Source organism: Prorops nasuta, unplaced genomic scaffold (assembly GCF_024137725.1).
Source record: "Prorops nasuta isolate Cenicafe-Biocafe unplaced genomic scaffold, Cenicafe_Pnas_1.2 PNAS00001, whole genome shotgun sequence".
Lineage (NCBI taxonomy): Eukaryota > Metazoa > Arthropoda > Insecta > Hymenoptera > Bethylidae > Prorops > Prorops nasuta.
The window spans coordinates 11,751,479-11,771,738 of NW_027116798.1; the positions used below are offsets into that span (position 1 = coordinate 11,751,479).

Below are 20,260 nucleotides of genomic sequence, written 5' to 3' on the forward strand. Positions count from 1 at the left end.
CGAGTAATCCAAGACTAAGAAGAAACAAATATTTCCAAAATATTTTCTCTATTTATGGGTATATATGTTTCTTCTTAGCCTCCAGTTACATATGGACGTTTTGCGTAGAGTCTTAAAGGCTCGCTTTTTCAAAATTATTCATAGTAAATAAAATATAATTATTAATTAGCGAATTTTTTTATCCATAAAATAAGCCTTTACGTCAATTCAGCAAATCAATGTGAGCCGATTTGATACCTATGAAAATATTCAATTTTCTAAAATTGTATTAGTTAATTTGGAAGTACTTCTTCGACACTTAATGCATCCTCTTAAAAGCAATTAAAATCTGTTTTATATCATATTACTTAGCAAATCGAGGATTAAAGAGCAAGTTACGATACTGTGTTTATAAACGTTTCCAGCTATTATCGAAAGAGAGAGTGGGAGAGAGAGTAAACATTTAAATTGTAATTAAAGTTGTCAACAAATATGGAGTCAAATATTTAATAATTATCGCAAAGTCCACTGCTGTTGTTCCTGAAGATGTCCGTTCTGCAATTTCAAACTCACAGTTCATTCGTTTAAATGGAATATTTTCAATAGTATATTCCCGATGTTCCGATGTCATTGTGCATACTGCTTTTTTCTTGGACATCATATCATCATCCTTGTCTCTAAGACTTCGTAGCCAAATCGGGTACCAGCGTAATTCACAACTGCATATCAAATGATTATCTATAATTAAAAACAACGAAATATGAATTAATTATACATAGTCTATCAAGGAATCTTATAAATTAAGTATGTCCTTAAATTTAATTTGAAACGTAAACAAATAGACAATGTAGTAATCGATAAAATCTATCTAATTTTGCCCATATAAGCGTTATGCAGGCTGTGCCAAATTAAATGCAGATTATTGGTAATATTAGTATTGTATACAGGGTGTATCAGTAATTATACTTTTAATTTTAACCACATATTCTTAGGACTAAACTAAGTCGAAAAGTCCTATACTATAAGGTCCGGAAAAGCATCATTGCTGCAATAAATCAATTTTAAACCGATAAATCAGGGATTTGATTCAACGGAAAAATTACTTTAATCTCACTTTCGTTGACAGTTCCCCTTGAAAAAACAAAAGAAGATTGTACTTCTCCGCCGATCCGTATAGTCGTACACGCATATACACACACGCACGCAATTACGCCGATTATTAATATTAGCTCCTAAAGTTTTATATTCCTGATCCTAGTGCTAATGAAATTTATTTTCTGCTTATTGTTAAAAAGATCTTGGACAGCATCTATTTACATAGTTGAAAAGTCTAAAGAATAATACGGCGTTATTTGTAGATTAATTTTCAAGGCGTTTTACCTTTGCGGTGAAACGACATATGAACTGCTCTAAGGTAGTCAAGAAATAAGTATTATATTAAAAAAGCTATTATAGGAAATTGTATTTTTTACCTATTTTGGAAATTTCACTGTTTTATGGGATACATCAGTTTGCTGCATCATTAGAAGAGCAAAATGACTCAAAAAAAGATTTTCAAGTAAGGCCATAGTGTTCTCTAGGAATTTCAATCTAAGTGGAGAGCTTGAGGGATCCCTTTAAGAATAAATAAGCCTTTTTTTATTTTCTGAAATGACAGGCCAAAAAATGAAGAATAATTTTTTGTTAATACTGTAGATTATTATTCATATTCTTTGCACGATCTTAGATACAAAACGATTTCAAAGACAAATTAGTAAATGCTTATGCTTTTCTCTTCACTTTATTAAATTTCCTAGGCGAATTGTAAAATATTTCTTTTTGGTGACCATATCTACTTCTAGTCACTATAAACTAGAATCTGACCTAGCATTTGGCTAATTTTACTGGCAAGTTCATTTAGGCATACACTATGCAAAAAGTACTAGGCAAAAACTATGGGCAATCTAGGGCATAAAGAAAAAATTACTTTTAATTTTGTGGCTTGTCCCTTCATAAAATGAAAAAATGGCTAATTTATTCTTAAAGGAATCCATCAAATTCTTCACTTAAATTGAAACTTCTAGTGGACTATGGCCTTACTGGAAAATCCATTTTGGAGAATTTTGATCTTCCAATGATGCAGCAAACTGTTGTATTTCATAAAATAGTGAGAAGTAGGTAGGCTATGTCACCGTACCGACCGTGTGAATTTCTGAACATACTTTTTCTGTAGATGCGGTGGGGATAAATTTCTGAACGTACTTTTTCCCCTAGATCCGAGTGGCGGCGTGTATAGTAATTATTTAGTGGCGAAGCCTGGCGATGTGAAGCGTGAGGTCCAGGCAGCGTTGCCAACTCCGCCATTTTGATTATACTACGCTGTACAGTGATGTCAGTGATGCCAGAATCAAGCTTTTAGCAACAAAAATAATGTTAACCGCTAGCCAGTAGCATTATTGAAATTTTGAAGGGAAGAGGTATATATCCCTTCCCTTCAAATTTTCAGTAATGCTGCTGGCTAGCGGTTAACTTTATTTTTGTTGCTAAAAGCTTGCTTCTGATATCACTGACATCACTGTTCAGCGTAGTATAATCAAAATGGCGGAGTTGGCAACGCTGCTAGTGGCCAGGCGCGCAAGTTGTGCCGCTGCCGCGACGTGCCAGGGCCAGTAAACGCGCAAGCGCGCCGCGGCGAGAGATAGAGAGAGACAGATAGAGCGGCTAGACGCTGTCGGTCTAGCCGTCTACTGTGAGCGCAAGAGAGATGGGAGATATAACAGAAATATGCGGAATCTAATTCTCGACATTTTCTGCTCCTCCCGATCTCGAACGCTACTCTTCAATAATTATTTCTCCTTTGAACTTTCTCCCTCTCTTCGTCACTTTAACTTGTTGAACCTGTTCTGAAAGAGGAATAAAAGTTTGTGTATGTGCGTGTGTATATATTTTACCTGTTTTTTACATTTTTTTTTAAAATGGCATTTATGTTGATTGATGGTACAATTGTCAATTTACCAATGGAAATATTTGACAATGAGCAGCGGTGTATAATCAATCAATTAGAATTTTTAATAGACTTATGGCTTAGCGATTTGTATGATGATAAAATGTTTTATTATAGATCTGGTATTGGTATATATCAGTTAGTGAAGGAAAATGATGAAATCAATTTTCGAAAGCTAGTAAGTAAAAAAAAATTAATCATTATATGTGAATAATTTTTTATACATAAATATTTTTTTCTGTTCATAGATAAAAGACCATACTAAAAATAAGAATTTTAATATAAATGATAAAACTTTTAATATACCTTATGAATTAAGTCAATTAGAATCTGAAGATATGGAGATATTGAAGAAAATTATTACATTTTATTGTGATAATAATCTACAACCATTTTTCCGTTATTATAAATTTGGAGTTTATTACAAATTTTTAAGTCCAGAGCATATAAAACGCACAGTAAATATAAAAGAGAAAAAAAAATAAAAAATTTTTTTTTATTTTAATATCAATTTCTTTTAATAATCGAAACTGATTTTTTTCACAGGATGGATACAGTGCTGTTGATACATATTATTTTTTAATTGACAATGACGAAGATCGTAATTTTATCAAATGTTGTATTGAGAATGAATACGGAATAGAATGAAGTTAATAGTGTCAATGATAAAAAAAGAGAATGATTTAATTATAAAAACACGTATATATATATATATATAATTACTGCTCTATATTCTAATATTACTTTTTCCCTTTTATAGTTGCTTACACTATTTCCACAATGATGAGAAACTAAAATCGCATGAACGTGATTGTGCGCAACTCAATAAAAACATCCGAATTGTGCTACCTGACAAGGACCGTTGGGTTTCCTTCAATAACATGAAGAACAGTGAGAGGGTACCATTTGTCATATACGCTGACATTGAGTGCTTGCTTGAAAAAGTTGATCAAACGGATGACGATATTGGTATTTATCAAAAACACATACCTTTTAGTATAGGTTATTATTTTAAAAGCTTTCGTGATTCAACGCTTTCTAATTATAAATCATATCGAGGACTTGATTGTATTGAATGGTTTGGACATGAGCTTGATAAAATGGCTAGTATAGCGAGTGAAAAACTGAAAACAGTAATACCTATGCATAAATTAAGCATTAGTGAAAATTCAAGGCATTATACTGAACCCAACTGTCATATATGTAAAAAGCCGTTTCTTCCAGATCAAATACGTGTTCGCGATCATGATCATTCAAGTGGTAAATATAGGGGACCTGCTCATAATAATTGTAATTTAAACTTTAAAGATTCACATGTAATACCAGTAATTTTTCATAATTTATCAGGTTATGATGCACATTTTATTTTCGGTACAATCGCTAACTTGTATGAAGATTCAGTACACTTATTACCTGTAAATAAGGAGAAGTATATTTCATTCACTAAATTCATCCGTAAATATAATATACAACTAAGGTTTATCGATTCTTTCAAATTTATGGCATCTAGTTTAGACAAATTGAGTTCATATTCAACGAGATCACAATTAAAAAATTTAGAGTCAGAATTCTCTAATTTAAACATAGAACAATTTAACCTTCTGACAAGGAAAGGTATTTTTCCTTACGATTACATAGATAGTCTGAACCGTCTGGAAGAAACTGCTTTACCTCCACGCGAGATATTCTATAATAGATTATCCGATAGTGATATTAGTGAGGGTGCGTATAATCACGCTAAGGAGGTATGGACCAAATTTCAAATGCGAACACTTGGGGAGTATAGCAATCTCTATTTGAAAACTGATGTACTATTGTTGGCTGACGTTTTCGAAAATTTTCGTGATAGCTGCATGCAAACTTATAATTTGGATCCTGCTCATTATTATACACTCCCAGGCTTCACTTGGGATGCAATGCTCCAACATACAGGAATAAGATTAGAACTTTTCACTGACGTAGAAATGCTGCTTTTCGTAGAACGGGGCACACGTGGTGGTTTAAGCCAATGCTCGCACCGCTATGAAAAGGCTAACAATCGGTACATGCAAAACTACAATCCCGAGGAACCTTCTAAGTATTTAATGTACTACGATGTAAATAATTTGTATGGGAGGGCAATGTCTCAACCGCTACCTACTCACGGATTTCGCTGGATTGAAAATTTTAATAATTTGGATATCTCTAATATACCGATAGATTCACCCGAGGGGTATATTTTAGAGATTGACTTAGAGTATCCAAGCATGCTTCACGATAAACATTCCGACCTTCCATTTTGTCCCGTACGTGATGCCCCACCGGGTACACGTCAGAAGAAGCTACTTGCAACTTTAGAAAATAAGGAACGCTATGTTATACACTATCGTGCTTTACAGGAATGTATTTGTAATGGTATTGTCTTAAAACACATTCATCGCGTTTTAGGATTTCAGCAGTCCACCTGGTTACGTAAATATATCGATCTGAACACTAGTTTACGTGCAGCATCTAAAAATGAGTTTGAGAACAATCTTTTCAAATTAATGAAGAATGCGGTGTTCGGTAAGACTATGGAGAATGTTAGAAATAGAGTTGATGTGAGACTCGTGGGTAGGTGGGAGGGAAGATATGGTGCTGAAGCAATGATTGCTAAGCCTAATTTTCACAGTCGCACTATATTCAGTGAGAATTTGGTCGCGATTGAATTATCAAAATTAGCAGCTAAATTCGATAAGCCTATAAACGTAGGTATGAGCATTCTTGATATTTCGAAAACATGTTTGTATGATTTACATTATGATTATATGCTTCCTACGTTCGGTAGCAAATGTAAAGCGTTATATATCGATACGGATAGTCTAATATACAGCATTGAGTGTGATGATATTTACACTATTATGAGGGAGAATCTTGTTAGATTCGATACAAGCGATTATTCTCCCAACAATCAGTACAATTTACCTCTAGTGAATAAAAAAGTCCCTGGGCTGATGAAAGATGAGAATAATGGGCAGATAATGACAGAGTTTATTGGACTGAGATCAAAAATGTACACATTTAAAGTACAAAATAAAATTATCAAAAAAGCTAAAGGTCTTAAAGCTTACGTTGTTGCTAGAAACATAACCTTCGAGGACTATAAGGAATGTTTAACAAATTTTACTGTACAAGTCCGCAATCAAAATTTAATTCGCTCAAAATTGCATAATGTTTATTCGATTGCACAACGGAAAGTAGCTCTCATCCTATATGATGATAAGCGTTATATCGCGCACGGAACTGTATCGACTCTACCATGGGGTCATTATAGAATAAATTAATTATATTTAAATTGAATAATTTTATTAATAAATATTGTTTTTACAAAATATTATCTTTATTTATCCATGAATTATGTTTATTATCGAATCCTAACCACTTCACAAAGACCTTATCACCCTTCTTACGTAATACCTTCTCCACTAGATATACATTAGGATTAGCAGTTTTTAAAAGTTCATATTCGTAGAATCCTCCGTATATAGCAGTACCACTAGAGTCTCTAAGTAAATATGTAACAGGATATGTTTTCTGCACTTTTATAATTTCAAATATTTCAGTTGTCCAATTTGGTGTGTATCCCTTTGTGACTATATTCTTGTATTTACTGATTCGTACAAAATCACCTACTTTGAACTTGGCACGGCCAACTATTTTTATATTATTGTATACTGTAGTCAGGAGCATATTAGCATGATCCGGCGTCACATCAACTGGTCGCATTCCTATAGTACGATGTTTTCTTGCGTTGTAGTCTTCAACTAGTCGCTGCAGTATACCTCGCCACTTATAATTTCCATTCAACGTAAATCGTTTCCATATTTCAGTCTTCAGCGTGCTATTCCAGCGCTCAACTATCGTAGCTTTCTATACGCTGTATGTTGAGTAATGATTTATTCTACGTTTTTTTATAAGCGATTTGAAATCACTATTATAAAACTCCTTGCCATCATCTGTCTGCAAATTTTTGGGACATCTCCCACTTTTCAGAATTTTCGTAAATGCGGCTATAATTTCCTTGCCAGTTTTGGTTTTTAATGCTACTGCCCATCCAAATTTCGACAATGCATTAATTACTGTGAGAATATAGAGGGAACCTTCGTCAGCATAATTCTTCATATCAAACAGATCTGCTTGCCAGAGGTCATCGAAGCCTCGTATTATAACTCTTCTACGTTGAAAATTCCGTCTTGCAGGTACATGCAGTTCTTCGACCAATTTTTTCTTTTCTTCACTATCCATAACTCTTCAGGTATGTGTTAGGGTTACAAGGGTACACCGAGCACTGACGGTAGTAAAAGTTTCTTTTACCTAATAAAACTCTTTGACGAATTATTTCAAGAAGAATTCTCGTTAGCATGATTCTCCCCATGAAAAATAGCCTTTTTTTTTTTAATTCTGCATTATCTTCATTATATGCTTCTTTGATTCAGCATCCCCTTTAGCCTGATTCTCCAAGAAAATTGATGGATATTTCTTTAAATCTGCGTTATCTTCAGCATGTTTCTGGATGAAATTTCTCAATTTTACTTGAAAATCATTCAGCCTTAACTCGGTTTCATCCAGTCTTAACGCAATACTTCGTAAAATATCACTGTTTTCTTGCATTTCATTTTTGAGGTTCTTACCTACAGCATTCATATTATCCAGCAGAAGACGCATATTCACAGCACATTTCTCATCAGTAGCATCAAATCCTAAATTTGAAATAATATTCCCCTTAGCATTAAATGCATTCATACGTTTATCAAATTTTAATGTTTTATCTTCAGTTTTGCGGAAATATTTTCTCACATTACTGGTAGTGGAAATACCTCCAAATTTATTTATCGACATTGTGAAGTAACACAATCAACTGGGAAAATATGGAAAGTGTAATCTCTTTTATAGGATAATACATTCTTCATGAAGCTCCTCAATTATTGATTATATCACATTATGATGATTCGTATGTCCTGCAGCAGATGATGCTATCAAAAGTCTCAAACGTTCAACTAATTCGTTCGGATCATTCCAATGTACATAGTTCACTGGTTTATCATTAACACACATATAACCGCTGCCTTTTACAATATTCTTTGGAGGAAATAATGGACTAATTATTTTCTTCCATTTATGACCCTTATTCCCACGAAGCTTTCACTCGCAACTGTAATCTGCTCTGTGTACATTAGTTTGAGAAAGAATATTCTTATATGTTTTTAAATCATCTTCAGTATAATCATGTGGCTCTTTCATGAAGATCAATTCAAATAGACCAATAGTACCCTGATAATACTCCTCATCAATAATAATAAAATCTCCACGATCTACTTTAAAAGCAAATTTTCCAATTCTCATTTTGTTAAGACTACCATCTTGTTCAACTCCAAAATTATAATCAATTATTTCCTTATTTTTACTCATAAACATCTCTATATATTTACGTCCAATTGTTCCATATTCTGACAAAGAACTATTTAAATCTAAGGATCTTTGCAATGGCGATGATGGAGTTTCTGCTTGCATTGGTGATGGTATTGCTAAATCATTAACATCCTTTTCCACTTTCACTCCCTCCTCCTCCTCATCCTCATCCTCTTCCAGAGAAAGGTATAATGTTTTATTAGGTCGTGAATTTCCTTGCTCATCATCATCAGATGAAGGGGTTGGAATTTTAATTCTAGAGTTGTATGCGAAATCTTTACGTTGTGGAGTCGATGAGTGATAAGTCCTTTTACGTTTCGATGGAATAATAAAAGAATTATCGCTTACAGTAGTCTTCTGTAGCGGTTCCTGTTTATACTCATATTTCGGGGACACGAAGGTCATCTCATTATGTTCAGTGAACTTCTTCAATGGCTCAACAATTGGTTTAAAAGTTTCATTTAAATTGGTTTCCATCATTTCTCTTCCTGATTTGAGTACACGATATTTTTCATGAATTACTTTACTTTTCGCGGCAAACTTCTTAAGCAGCATCTTTTCTTCCATTTTCCTGCTTTCCATGTTTTCCACGTTCAAGCTGTATTCAATCAACGTTCAATCCACGTTCAATCCACGTTCAATCTTATTTCCACGTTTATACTAGGTTTATTCCACGTTTATTTGATGTGTGTGTTTTGATGGACACTTAGCTCTAAACTGAACAATCTTAAGCAAACGGTATACTATTTAATCTTAGCATACTAATCGAAACCTTTCCGATATCTACCATTTTGAATTATACTATCCTTGTCGATCAATAGAAATCCATAATCATGGTGCCAGCACTTTCAACACAATTCATTGAATTTTCCAAAGGACGTATCCGTGTTTACATGATCGTTATAAATGTTTTAAATTAGTACCATCTTGCTTAAAGTTTATGAGAAGATTTGCATTATCACGAATCATGTGTTTAGGAATTTTACCATAAGTCTGGCAGAGGTAGAAGCAGTCAATATTTGAATGTCTACCCATGGAGGAGTAGTCTCTGATATTATCCTGCTTATGGTTAGTAACATCATCAAATATGGAAATAGAATTGGGTAACGCCTCAGTTACCTTTACAACGTCGCTATTGTTTGAAAATTTTAAATATTTATTACCTTTTAGTCCTTTTAATAACCGTTCAAGGTATTGATACTTGGGTTGTTGAAGCGACTTTGAGTATACATATATATTTTCAAATCTCACACCGTTAGGACTTTCCACGAGACTAAGCAGTACGTTTGTTTTACCACAATTCGAGGGCCCGCAAATTATACTACGAATTGTAGATGGAAGCAAGGATCCATGACGTTTACTCCTTCCTCCACAACCCCCACCGACAATAAAGCGATCGGCGTTGGAGACACGAAAGTGCAGTGGTTGCTTTACGAAATCCATAACTGTAAAACTTTATGATCATGCAAGCTATTTATAGGCTTGAAGCAGATTATCTCATCAGTTCTCATTATGTCGTTGTTAATGTTAGATGTGCTACGTTTGGAGGATTTAACTATTGAGCAGCTTGAATACATTCCAAAAATTTTACTATTGAAGCGCTTTCCAACCAGTATTCGACTGGTTTGGTGTAAATTGCCTGAGCACATTCGTGCAGGTCCTGAAGTGCAACAATATCGTGCCTGTACGGAACATTATAATTTACCTAATCAAGATCATTTTGATGGATTACCACCTTCAATAAAACATTGCTGGATGTGTCAACGAACCCGTTAGGAAAGCATGATATGATGAGTTATGGTTGTGGATCTTTTTTCAAGAAGCTGCTAAATAAACTACCCTTCGAGCTGCATGTACCTGGCTACAATTATTGCGGTCCAGGTACTCGCCTTCATGAACGGTTAGCACGTGGTGATCGAGGAATATACTCTCTGGATGATGCTTGCCGTGAGCATGATATCGCATATTCAGTATATAGGGACCTGCCCTCGCGTCATCATGCTGATAAAGTGCTTGCACGGCGTGCACGACAACGTATCATAGCTAGTGACTCATCCGTAGGTGAATGAGCGACAGCGACTGCTGTCTGGGCGTCTATGAACGCAAAGCGTATACTTGGTTTAGGATTACAAACAGATATGGTGAGGAAAGCAGCAGTGAGAAAAACTGGAAATAGTGCTGTAAAAAAACGTAAAATTCGAGTGCCTAAAAAACGGGGCGGCTTGTTGCCTTTGCTCCCACTGCTAGGTGCGGTGGGGGCACTAGCAGATGGAGCATCAAGTATAGCGAAAGCTGTAAACGATGCCAAAGCTGCGAAAAAACAGTTGGAAGAAATGCAGCGTCACAATCGTATGATAGAAGCATCTGCAAGAGACGGACGGGGGCTGTATCTCGCACCGTACAAACGAAGTGGAGGAGGCGTAGCAAAAAAATCAATGTCAAAGAAGCGAACAAAAAAGTAACTGTACACGGTCTACCAAGATCTGGTGCTACAAGTAATATTCAATTATCTCACGAATGTCGTGATATACCAAATTTCCGTGGAGTCTTTATACGTACAAGTCTACCGCGAAACGGTCCATTGTCTAATGAATGTGCAATCGTTAACCTTGATGATTCTAATGGTCCAGGCACTCACTGGGTTGCTTACGTTAAATGCAATAATCTTGTAATTATTTCGATTCTTTCGGTAATCTGAAACCACCGACTGAACTCGTACCGTACTTCGGTCCGCTTAGTACAATTTATTACAATCATGACCAATATCCGTCGTATGATACGAGCATTTGTAGTCAGTTGTGTGTTAAATTTCTAAGAGAACAGACAAAATGTCTTTAACATTTACGCTATCAGGACATGGACATGTATTGGAATCAAATTTTTTCCCTCCGATCAATCTGGACGACGGTCACAATGAACTGGGGCTCGTAGATTTTCAAAGTTTCTACTCGATCGCCAATGTAGATGAGACGAAAAATAATTTTTACTTTGGTAAAAATAAACTAATAGCCATACCTACAGGCTGTTATGAGTTGAGTGCGATAAATGAATACTTGCGTATGCGGTTGGAGTTACCTTATGATGATAATGTTATTATTCTGCGTGCCAATAATAACACACTGAAAAGTGAAATAATGTGCAAATATTCTATTGATTTTACAAAAATTAATAATATTGGTTCTCTGCTAGGATTTTCGTCAGACCGCGTAATCCTACCAAACACTTGGGCTGAATCGGACGAACCTGTGAACATTTTAAAAGTAAATATTCTACGTATCGAATGTAATATTACCGCTGGTGCATGTACGAACCGTAGACCACGACATGTCATCCACGAATTTTTCCCAAGCGTTCCACCAGGCTATAAAATCTCGGAAACACCGAAGAACGTCATTTACTTGCCAGTCATTGCAAGGGTAATCGATCGTCTCACATTACGTATTCTCGATCAAGACAATCGTCCTGTAAATTTTGGAAAGGAGGAAATCACCATACGATTACACATTAGAAGATGTTGATTTATAAGAATACCGACGATTATAAACCAACATTACTCGATGAACCAATCAGTCAATTAGCTGCAACAGAGCTGAATACATCAGTTCAGAGTGCAATAGGGAACAACGTGATCGGTGGTAAAAAAGTTTTGACAAGAAAAAATATAGATTTCTACTCTCCTTGGGTCTGACTGTGAAGAAAAGAAATCATGGATCCGTTGAACGTTACCACACAGCCTGCGTACGACAACCGCATCACTAAATTGGAAATACATGCTTACAATCCATATGCGAATGCATCATTGGGAAATAGCGATGAAATTCGTATCCCAATACAACAGCAAGATTTGATTCTTTTGCCCAGTGGTAGTTACCTCTACATAGAGGGGAAGCTGATTGAAGGTACTCATGCTGCTACTACACCTTTGACGGATAAAGTTATGCTCGACGCTAATTCCATGGCATTTCTGTTCGATGAAATTCGTTATGAATTGAACGGTATTGAGATTGATCGGTGCAAAAACGATGGTATCACTACCAGTATGAAGAATCTCATATCTTTAAGCAGTGAAGAGAGTATGAGTCTACGTCATTCTGGCTGGTTCGTTGCCACTCAAGAGCGTGAAAATGTTGCTGACACATTCAGCTTTTGCGTTCCCCTGCATATGCTGTTGGGATTCTGCGAAGATTACAAACGTGTCGTTATCAATGCACGCCATGAGCTCGTTCTGATACGAGCGCGTAATGATATAAAATCAATATTTTCTTCGAATCAGTTTACCGATTCTGGGATTGAACTGCATCGAGTGCAATGGAGAATGCCTCACGTAACTTTAAATGAATTTACCAAACTACAATTTCTACGCATTATCGAGCAGAATAAAAATCTCACCATGGCTTTTCGTTCCTGGGAGCTCTACGAATATCCCCTTTACCTCAAACACAGCGACATACATGGGCTGTCAAAGCGGCTACACAATTGGAGAAGCCTCGATACGTGATACTGGCGTTTAGAAAAAATAAGAAGAACGATGAATACTCGATTGTACTTAAATTTAGCGATTGCGATGTACGTGATGTTAAAGTCCATTTAAATTCTGAGTTTTATCCGTACGATCGTCTCGACACTGATTTCACGAAATCTCGCTACTCCTTACTCTATGATATGTATGTAAAGTTTTTCCATTCATATTATGCTGGAGTAAAACTGTCGAAACCAATGCTCGATTACCTAAACTTCGTGCAATACGGTCCGCTCTTTGTAATTGATTGTTCACATCAGAACGAGCTGGTTAAAACAGGCACGGTCTATGTTAAGATTGAAATCGAGTGTTGAAAAAATATTCCGAGTAATACTACAGCCTATTGTTTAATTATACATGATAAAATTGTAGACTATAATCCGCTTACGAATATTGTTAGAAATGTAAGTTAGATATGTAAGGTTAGAAAAAAATAAAGCACTTTTTAATAAATATATGTAAAGCATTTATTCACTCATTTATTATACAAATCACTTATTGTTTAATCTTAAATTCTAAATTATTATATTTCCTACCTAAATATTTCATGACCAAAATATTTTTTGATGCTGCATTTATCAGCTCCGTAAACTGATCCTGCGATTCGAGTAATGCAACAATCCGGGCAGGGAGATAAAACCAATCTTCCGTTGATAGTTTCGCTATTATCTTCATTCCATATTTAGTCTTTATTTTCATCATTTCAATTATTTCATATTCTTTATTTTCCTCGAGACTGTTTAATTTAACAAATGTCTTCTCAGGGATGAAAGCGAATGCATTAACTCCAGTTATAAATGCCATTTTATGTAGACCCTATATTAGAGAAAACTATTATTATTATTATTGAAAAATTAAAACAATATTTGAATAATATATTCCTACCTTTCTTTAGCAATTGAGACTGAGGTATAAACTGAGTTTTTTTACTGGCTGTGGTTGATGCACTAACAAAAGTACTGATCGGAAGACTCTTGCTGGTTGTGCGGTCGATGCACTAGCTAAAGTTTGAACAGACTGAAGCTGGTTCAGTATTATTCGAATCCATTTATATAAAAAAAATTGTTGATAGAGGGGGTAAAATTCATTGATGGAAGGGGTAAATAATTTTTTGTTGAAAACGTGTGCAGATTTTTAACATGTCACTAACACTTATTAGTAAGATGATGTACTGTTGATTAATCAAATTATGACTCTATTATAAGAATATGCATGAACCATTCAAGCACATTTTGATGATCTTCAATGTGTTAGCGATCAACATATTTGTAAAGATCTATCATCTGGATAAAATATATATTAAAATTTCGTAAAAAAATATGATCTTGCTGAAGATCTCAATTTCACCACACGTATGACATATCGTTATACGGTAAGGTCCAGCGTGGAGCGTCTAAGAGGTACTTAATTTTCATCACGTGCTGATATTTAATACGACAAAGATATTTGTATATCTTGTGACGAGACGCTTGCTTTGACGCTGCCCCATGCACGATACCGCGTGGTGGGGAGAGCTGTGGCGTACGTGCCGATACCGCGGCCTATACTATAGCGTGCGCCAAGTATAGAGTCCTCGTCATGCCCCTCCCTAACTACCCAGAACGGCCGCTCCGCAGCGCCGATACCGTTTTCGGCGGCTCAACTGGGTATATAAGACCGAGCTCCGACCCAGTTGAGCATTCCGTACCCAGGAGCTCTCCGGGTATATTCTCCCCAACCTTACTACGCAGGAGTTCTCCACGTATACCTATCCTTTGCTCAGGAGTTCTCCGAGCACTTCCTGACGCAGGAGTTCTCCGCGTCATCCGCACCGTTCCTTGCCCGATGCCCATGCTAACGGCCGAGTCCAGGAGTTCTCCGGACCAACGGCCATTTTCTTATAGGGATTAATGCCGTTTTATTTACAGCTTCCCCGCTGATCGCCATATTGGCGTCCGCCATATTGGCTCCCCGGGCCCTCCCGTGAGGCCATTTACCGTCGCGCCGCCTATCCGAGCCCTTCCGTGTGGCTACCAAAAACAGCGCCGCCAGCGGGCGAATTTTGTACTAGCGACATAGCGACCGACCCATATGCGAACACACCTGCAGCGGCAGTACCCAAACAACACAAACACATATAGGTTAAGGTTATAAGATCCATGTACCCTCAAAACATTGTAAATATTTGTTTATTTTATTTATTCCCTGAATAAATTGTTTTTATTATCTACATTAAACGTGTCCATATTTATTTTGATCCTTCTCGGTCAAGCGAACCGAGCGGTTTTCGCGACGATTAAACTCGTCAACAAAACACGTTACAATCTGAAGCACGCTTCTCTCTCGCTGAAATTTGATGCACCAAAAGTATTTGTACATCCAAAACATACATCGTTCATACAAATCTGTCTAATATGTGTTATATTTAAGAATTAAACGACATAGGCTTATTAATAAAATTATTCTTCTATTAAAAGCATGTGTATGAATTTAAGTAAAGGGGAATAGTGCTGCACATTTCATCAATTGGTAAATCTTGAAAAATTGATCATGAAAGGGTTTTAATAAATTTTCGATTACGGTTAATCGTAGAAATTTGGTGCACCATAGTATAGGTTATATCTTGAGCATTTCTGTCTTAAATCTTTATTACGTTCATTCTCACGATGATTTTGGTTTCATCGCTTAAAAAGATGATGAGATGTTTTTGTTTATCTAAACTAGGATGTAATTCCATCAAAAGAAATAAAATACACACACACAAATGATACACATACACACACCCTATACGATTTTCGTTGAAAAGGTGTTTCTTTTTAAGATAGTAGGTGGTGGTGGAAATGTTTTAAATACTTGAGTAGCTCTAAACAGCTCATTAGATTTTGTTTAGTACCAACAGAGTATACTTTGTAATAAAATAATGCGTGAATCCGGTATCGATGAAGAGGTGTAGAATATTATAAATGACATAAATCACTATTCAGAAATGATACGTGAAATTTTTAAGAATAACAATGAAGAGGAAGGCGAAGCGCAGGAAGAGGAGGAGGAAGAGAATGTTGACAGCCCAACCAACATTAACGAAGAAGAAGATGAATTTAATGATGTGTTGGCTGCATTGAATAAAATGATACTGATAGTGAAGCTGCTCGGTATGGTTGGGGAAAATGACAAAGGCGATGATGAAAGTGATGATAGTGATGATGATAGTGTCTATATAGAAACGAAAAGGAACAATGATATTGAAGTGCATCAGGTGGTGGAGTTATTAAAAACTGATGACGAAAACAGTGAAGATATGAACATGATGGAAGAGAGTGATATGTACGTAAGTGATGATAGTGTTTATATAGAAACGAAAAGGAACAGTGATATTGAAGTGCATCAGGTGGTGGAGTTATTAAAAACTGATGACGAAACAGTGAAGATATGAACATGATAGAAGAGAATGATATGTACGTAATGAAGTTTCTGGACACAGAAGAGGAAAATGGTGAAGAGAGTGATATGGAGATGGTAGAAGTTGGTGACATTGATTTGAACAAGATACAGGACTATGAATATGAATATGAATATTTTAAGATGATAGAAGTGGACATATGTGGTGATAATAATGATGATGAATGAAATGATAGGTAGCTTGAACAGTAACATAAAGGATGTGTTTAGTTATGTAGAAAAACCTTTCCTTTTTTTTGTACAATAATAAATTTTTTCATTTTTAAATGTGAACTTATTTCTTATTCATTTATACGTGTTTGCACATATTGTTATATATTAGTTTTAAAATTGCTGAGCTATGAAAAAAAGTAAAACACTCAGCTACATTTAGGGTAAAGCGGATTCAGCGGGAGTAATAACATGCTGCAAAGATTCAAGGTTACGCGAGCGAAAAAATCAATGCGGGGAGAATCTGTTTTACCAACTAGGAAACTGCTTTTACCGATTGGGACCTGACGTCAGACGAGTGGGTGAGTGATGTCAAAAGGCTGCAAGTATCCTCCCGCACCCCCCGCAACCCTCTCGCCTACACTTGCTGCGAGCTCACGTGGAGCCTCCGATTTCCCCCACCACCACCGCTTAGCACTTCTTGTGACTCCCCCCACTATCTCGCAACCAGGCTCATCCGAGTGGACAGGAGTGGGGGGCCAGAACCGGTCTAGCTTGTCTACTCACTTATTGTTTAATCTTAAATTCTAAATTATTATATTTCCCACCGAAATATTTCATGATTAAAATATTTTTTGATGCTGCATTTATCAGCTCCATAAACTAATCCTGCGATTCGAGTAAGGCAATCATCCGGACAGGGAGATAAAACCAATCCTCTGTTGATAGTTTCGCTATTATCCTCATTCCATATTTAGTTATTATTTTCGTCATTTCAATTATTTCATATTCTTTATTTCCCTCGAGACTGTTTGATTTAACAAACGTCTTCTCAAGGATAAAAGCGAATGCATTAACTCCAGTTAAAAATGCCATTTTATGTAGACCCTGCATTACAGAAAACTATTATTTTTATTATTGAAAAAATTATAACAATATTTGAATAATATATTTCTACCTTTCTTTAGCAGTTTTTTTCAAATTAATCAGTTGAAACTGAGGTATAAACTGATCTGAATATTCTTACTGGTTTTGGCTAATGCACTAACTAACGTTTGAACAGATTGAAGCTGGTTCACTATTGTTCGAATCCATTTATATAGGAAAAATTCTTGATGGAGGGGGTAAAATTCAATTATGGAAGGGGTAATAAATTTTTTGTTGAAAACGTGTGCAGATTTTTAACGTGTCATTAACACTCATTACTAAGATGATATACTGCTGATTAATCAAATTTTGACTCTATTAAAAGAATATGCATGAATTATTCAAGCACATTCTGATGAGCTTCAATGTGTTAGCGACCAATATATCTGTAAAAATCTATCATCTGGATAAAATATATATTAAAATTTTTTAAAAGAATATGATCTTGCTGATGATCTCAATTTCACAATATACGTAGACATATCGTTATACGGTAAGGTCTAGCGTGGAGCGTATAATATGTACTTAATTTTCGTCAAGTTCTGATATTCAATACGTCAATGATATTTGCATATGTGAAGCACGCTTCTCTCTTGCTGTAATTTGAGGCATCAAAAGAATTTGTACATCCAAAACATACACCGATCATACAAATCTTTCTACTATGTATCACATTTAAGAAATAAACGACATACGCTTATTAATAAAATTATTCTTCTATTAAAATCATGCGTATGAATTTCTCAAGTACATTTTAATTTAAGAAAAGGGGTATAGTGCTACACATTTCATCAATTGGTCAATCTTGAAAAATTTATCACGAAAGCGTTGTGATAAAATTTCGATTACGGTTAATCGTAGAAATTTACTATGCCATAGTATGAGCTATATCTTAAGCATTTCTGACTTGAATCTCTATTACGTTCATTCTCACGATGATTTTGGTTTCATCGCTTAGTAAGAGGATGATATGTCTTTGTTTATCTAAGCTAGGGTGTAATTCTATCAAAAGAACTAAAATATGAATGATAAATACACACACACCCTCAGCGATTTTCGTTGAAAGGGCGTCTCTTCTTAAGGTAGCTGGAGGTGGAAATGTTTTATATACGTAAGTAATTCTAAGCAGCTCATTAAAGTTCTGTTCTTACCTCCAAGAGTTCAAATAGTAGTAGTAGAAAAAATGGGTGGAAGTAATATAATGTGTGAATATTGTATGGATGTAAACATTATAAATATCTTAGACGAAATTGACAGAGATTTGGAGATAATATTTGAACGTTTAATTGATAGTGATGAAGAATGGCAAATAGAGGAGGAGGATGAAGTATATGACAGTGATGTAGAAAACGAAGCGTACGAGGGTGATGATGAGGAAGAAGAGGTACAGGAAGAACTTCAGATATACGTGGAAGAGGAGGAAATACAGTTCCTTTATGAACTACACCACGCATATACAGCTAAAAGTGAAGTGTATGAAGAAATAGAGAATATTATAGAAGAGAATGGGGGTGGTAGTAATATAGTTCAAGATATGGATATATTGAATATGGTAAATAAAATGGTGATGGTAGTGGAGTGTTTGGGAACTGATGAGGAAAGTGATGATGATATAGAAATGGTAGAAGTGAAGAAAGTAGATGTGATTGAACTTTTGGATTTAGATATTGAAAACAGTGATGGTATAGAAATTGTAGAAGTCGATGTGATTGAACTTTTGGATTCAGATAATGAAAACTGTGATTAAGGTTTTAGAGACAGACGTGGAATACATAGATAATAGTTATAATGATATGGAAATGTTAAAAGAAAATTATAAAGAAGTAAAGGATGTGGAAGTGGTAGATTTTGAATAACAATGAGGAAAATTGTAATGATATAGGCATGAAATGGATATGAAGGAGATATAGATTGTAAGGAACGAATGAAATGTGTGAGTGTGAAATTTGAAGCATTGTGTTCAGAATGCATGTGTATCTGTGAGTTACTTTAAATACATATCGATTCAGCAATATTATTGTACATTTATTTATCTACCTGAACTCCCCCCCCCCCCCCAGTTCATCATTTAGGATTCTACTTTTACCAACTGGGACCTGACGTCAGAGAAGTGGGGGTGTGACGTCAAAGGACGCAAGTATCCTCGCGCACCCCCGTAACCCTCTCGCCCAGTTTTTATGCCTAGGTAAGTAACTGAACTATTAACTTCACAGGAATTTTTCGTATATTTATTTACCTACCCGAACTCCTTAACCTTATAAGAATCAAGAGACACGGTAGTGTCTCGACGGCAAGTACATATAAAAGTAGATAATGACATGTCTATACCGCCGAGCACTACCGTGTAACTTATACAGCAAGTTTAGCCGTTCCAATTTGCAAACCAATTTAATTTTATGAATGATCAATTGTCATGATTTAAGTGAAGCTTTAATTAAAATGGTTATGAAAACTCTTTCATTTGAGCCCACGAACATGAAAATCGGTTTACGCAATCCAGAGATAGTATACTCTGTTATCTATACAGGGTGTCCGGTAATAGGGTGCCAAGCCGGATACCCCAGTTAGAGCGGCCGATTCTGAGGAGAAAACTCTTATGAAATTTTTTCGCGAAACCCTTAATTTAGAAGTTATTAAGGGTAGAAATTATTAATATTTTATTCGTCGAGCAGGAGGAGCGAAAAATCCGGGAATCGGACTAGCAGACAATTGACGCACCAATACATTTTAATTAGTATATCATATTACCATATGATCCAATTGAAGATATGGCAGTAAGACATAGAGTGTGTGGGGAAGGGGGGAGGGAGGTTGTGAGACTGAGCGTGGAAAAACAA

The 20,260-nt window shown here is 35.6% G+C and overlaps 1 protein-coding gene across 2 annotated transcripts in view; it reads right to left on the minus strand.

Annotated features, from left to right (window-relative positions):
- Positions 1-304: 304 nt before the first annotated feature.
- Positions 305-20,260, minus strand: part of LOC136779621 (leucine-rich repeat-containing protein let-4) — a 1,178,420-nt gene continuing 1,158,464 nt past the window's right edge. For both annotated transcript variants that reach the window (XM_066737691.1, XM_066738539.1), the window contains exon 8: positions 305-717. In XM_066737691.1, the coding sequence (XP_066593788.1) occupies positions 443-717 (275 nt within the window). In that variant the 3' untranslated portion in view covers positions 305-442. The remainder of the gene's footprint in view (positions 718-20,260) is intronic.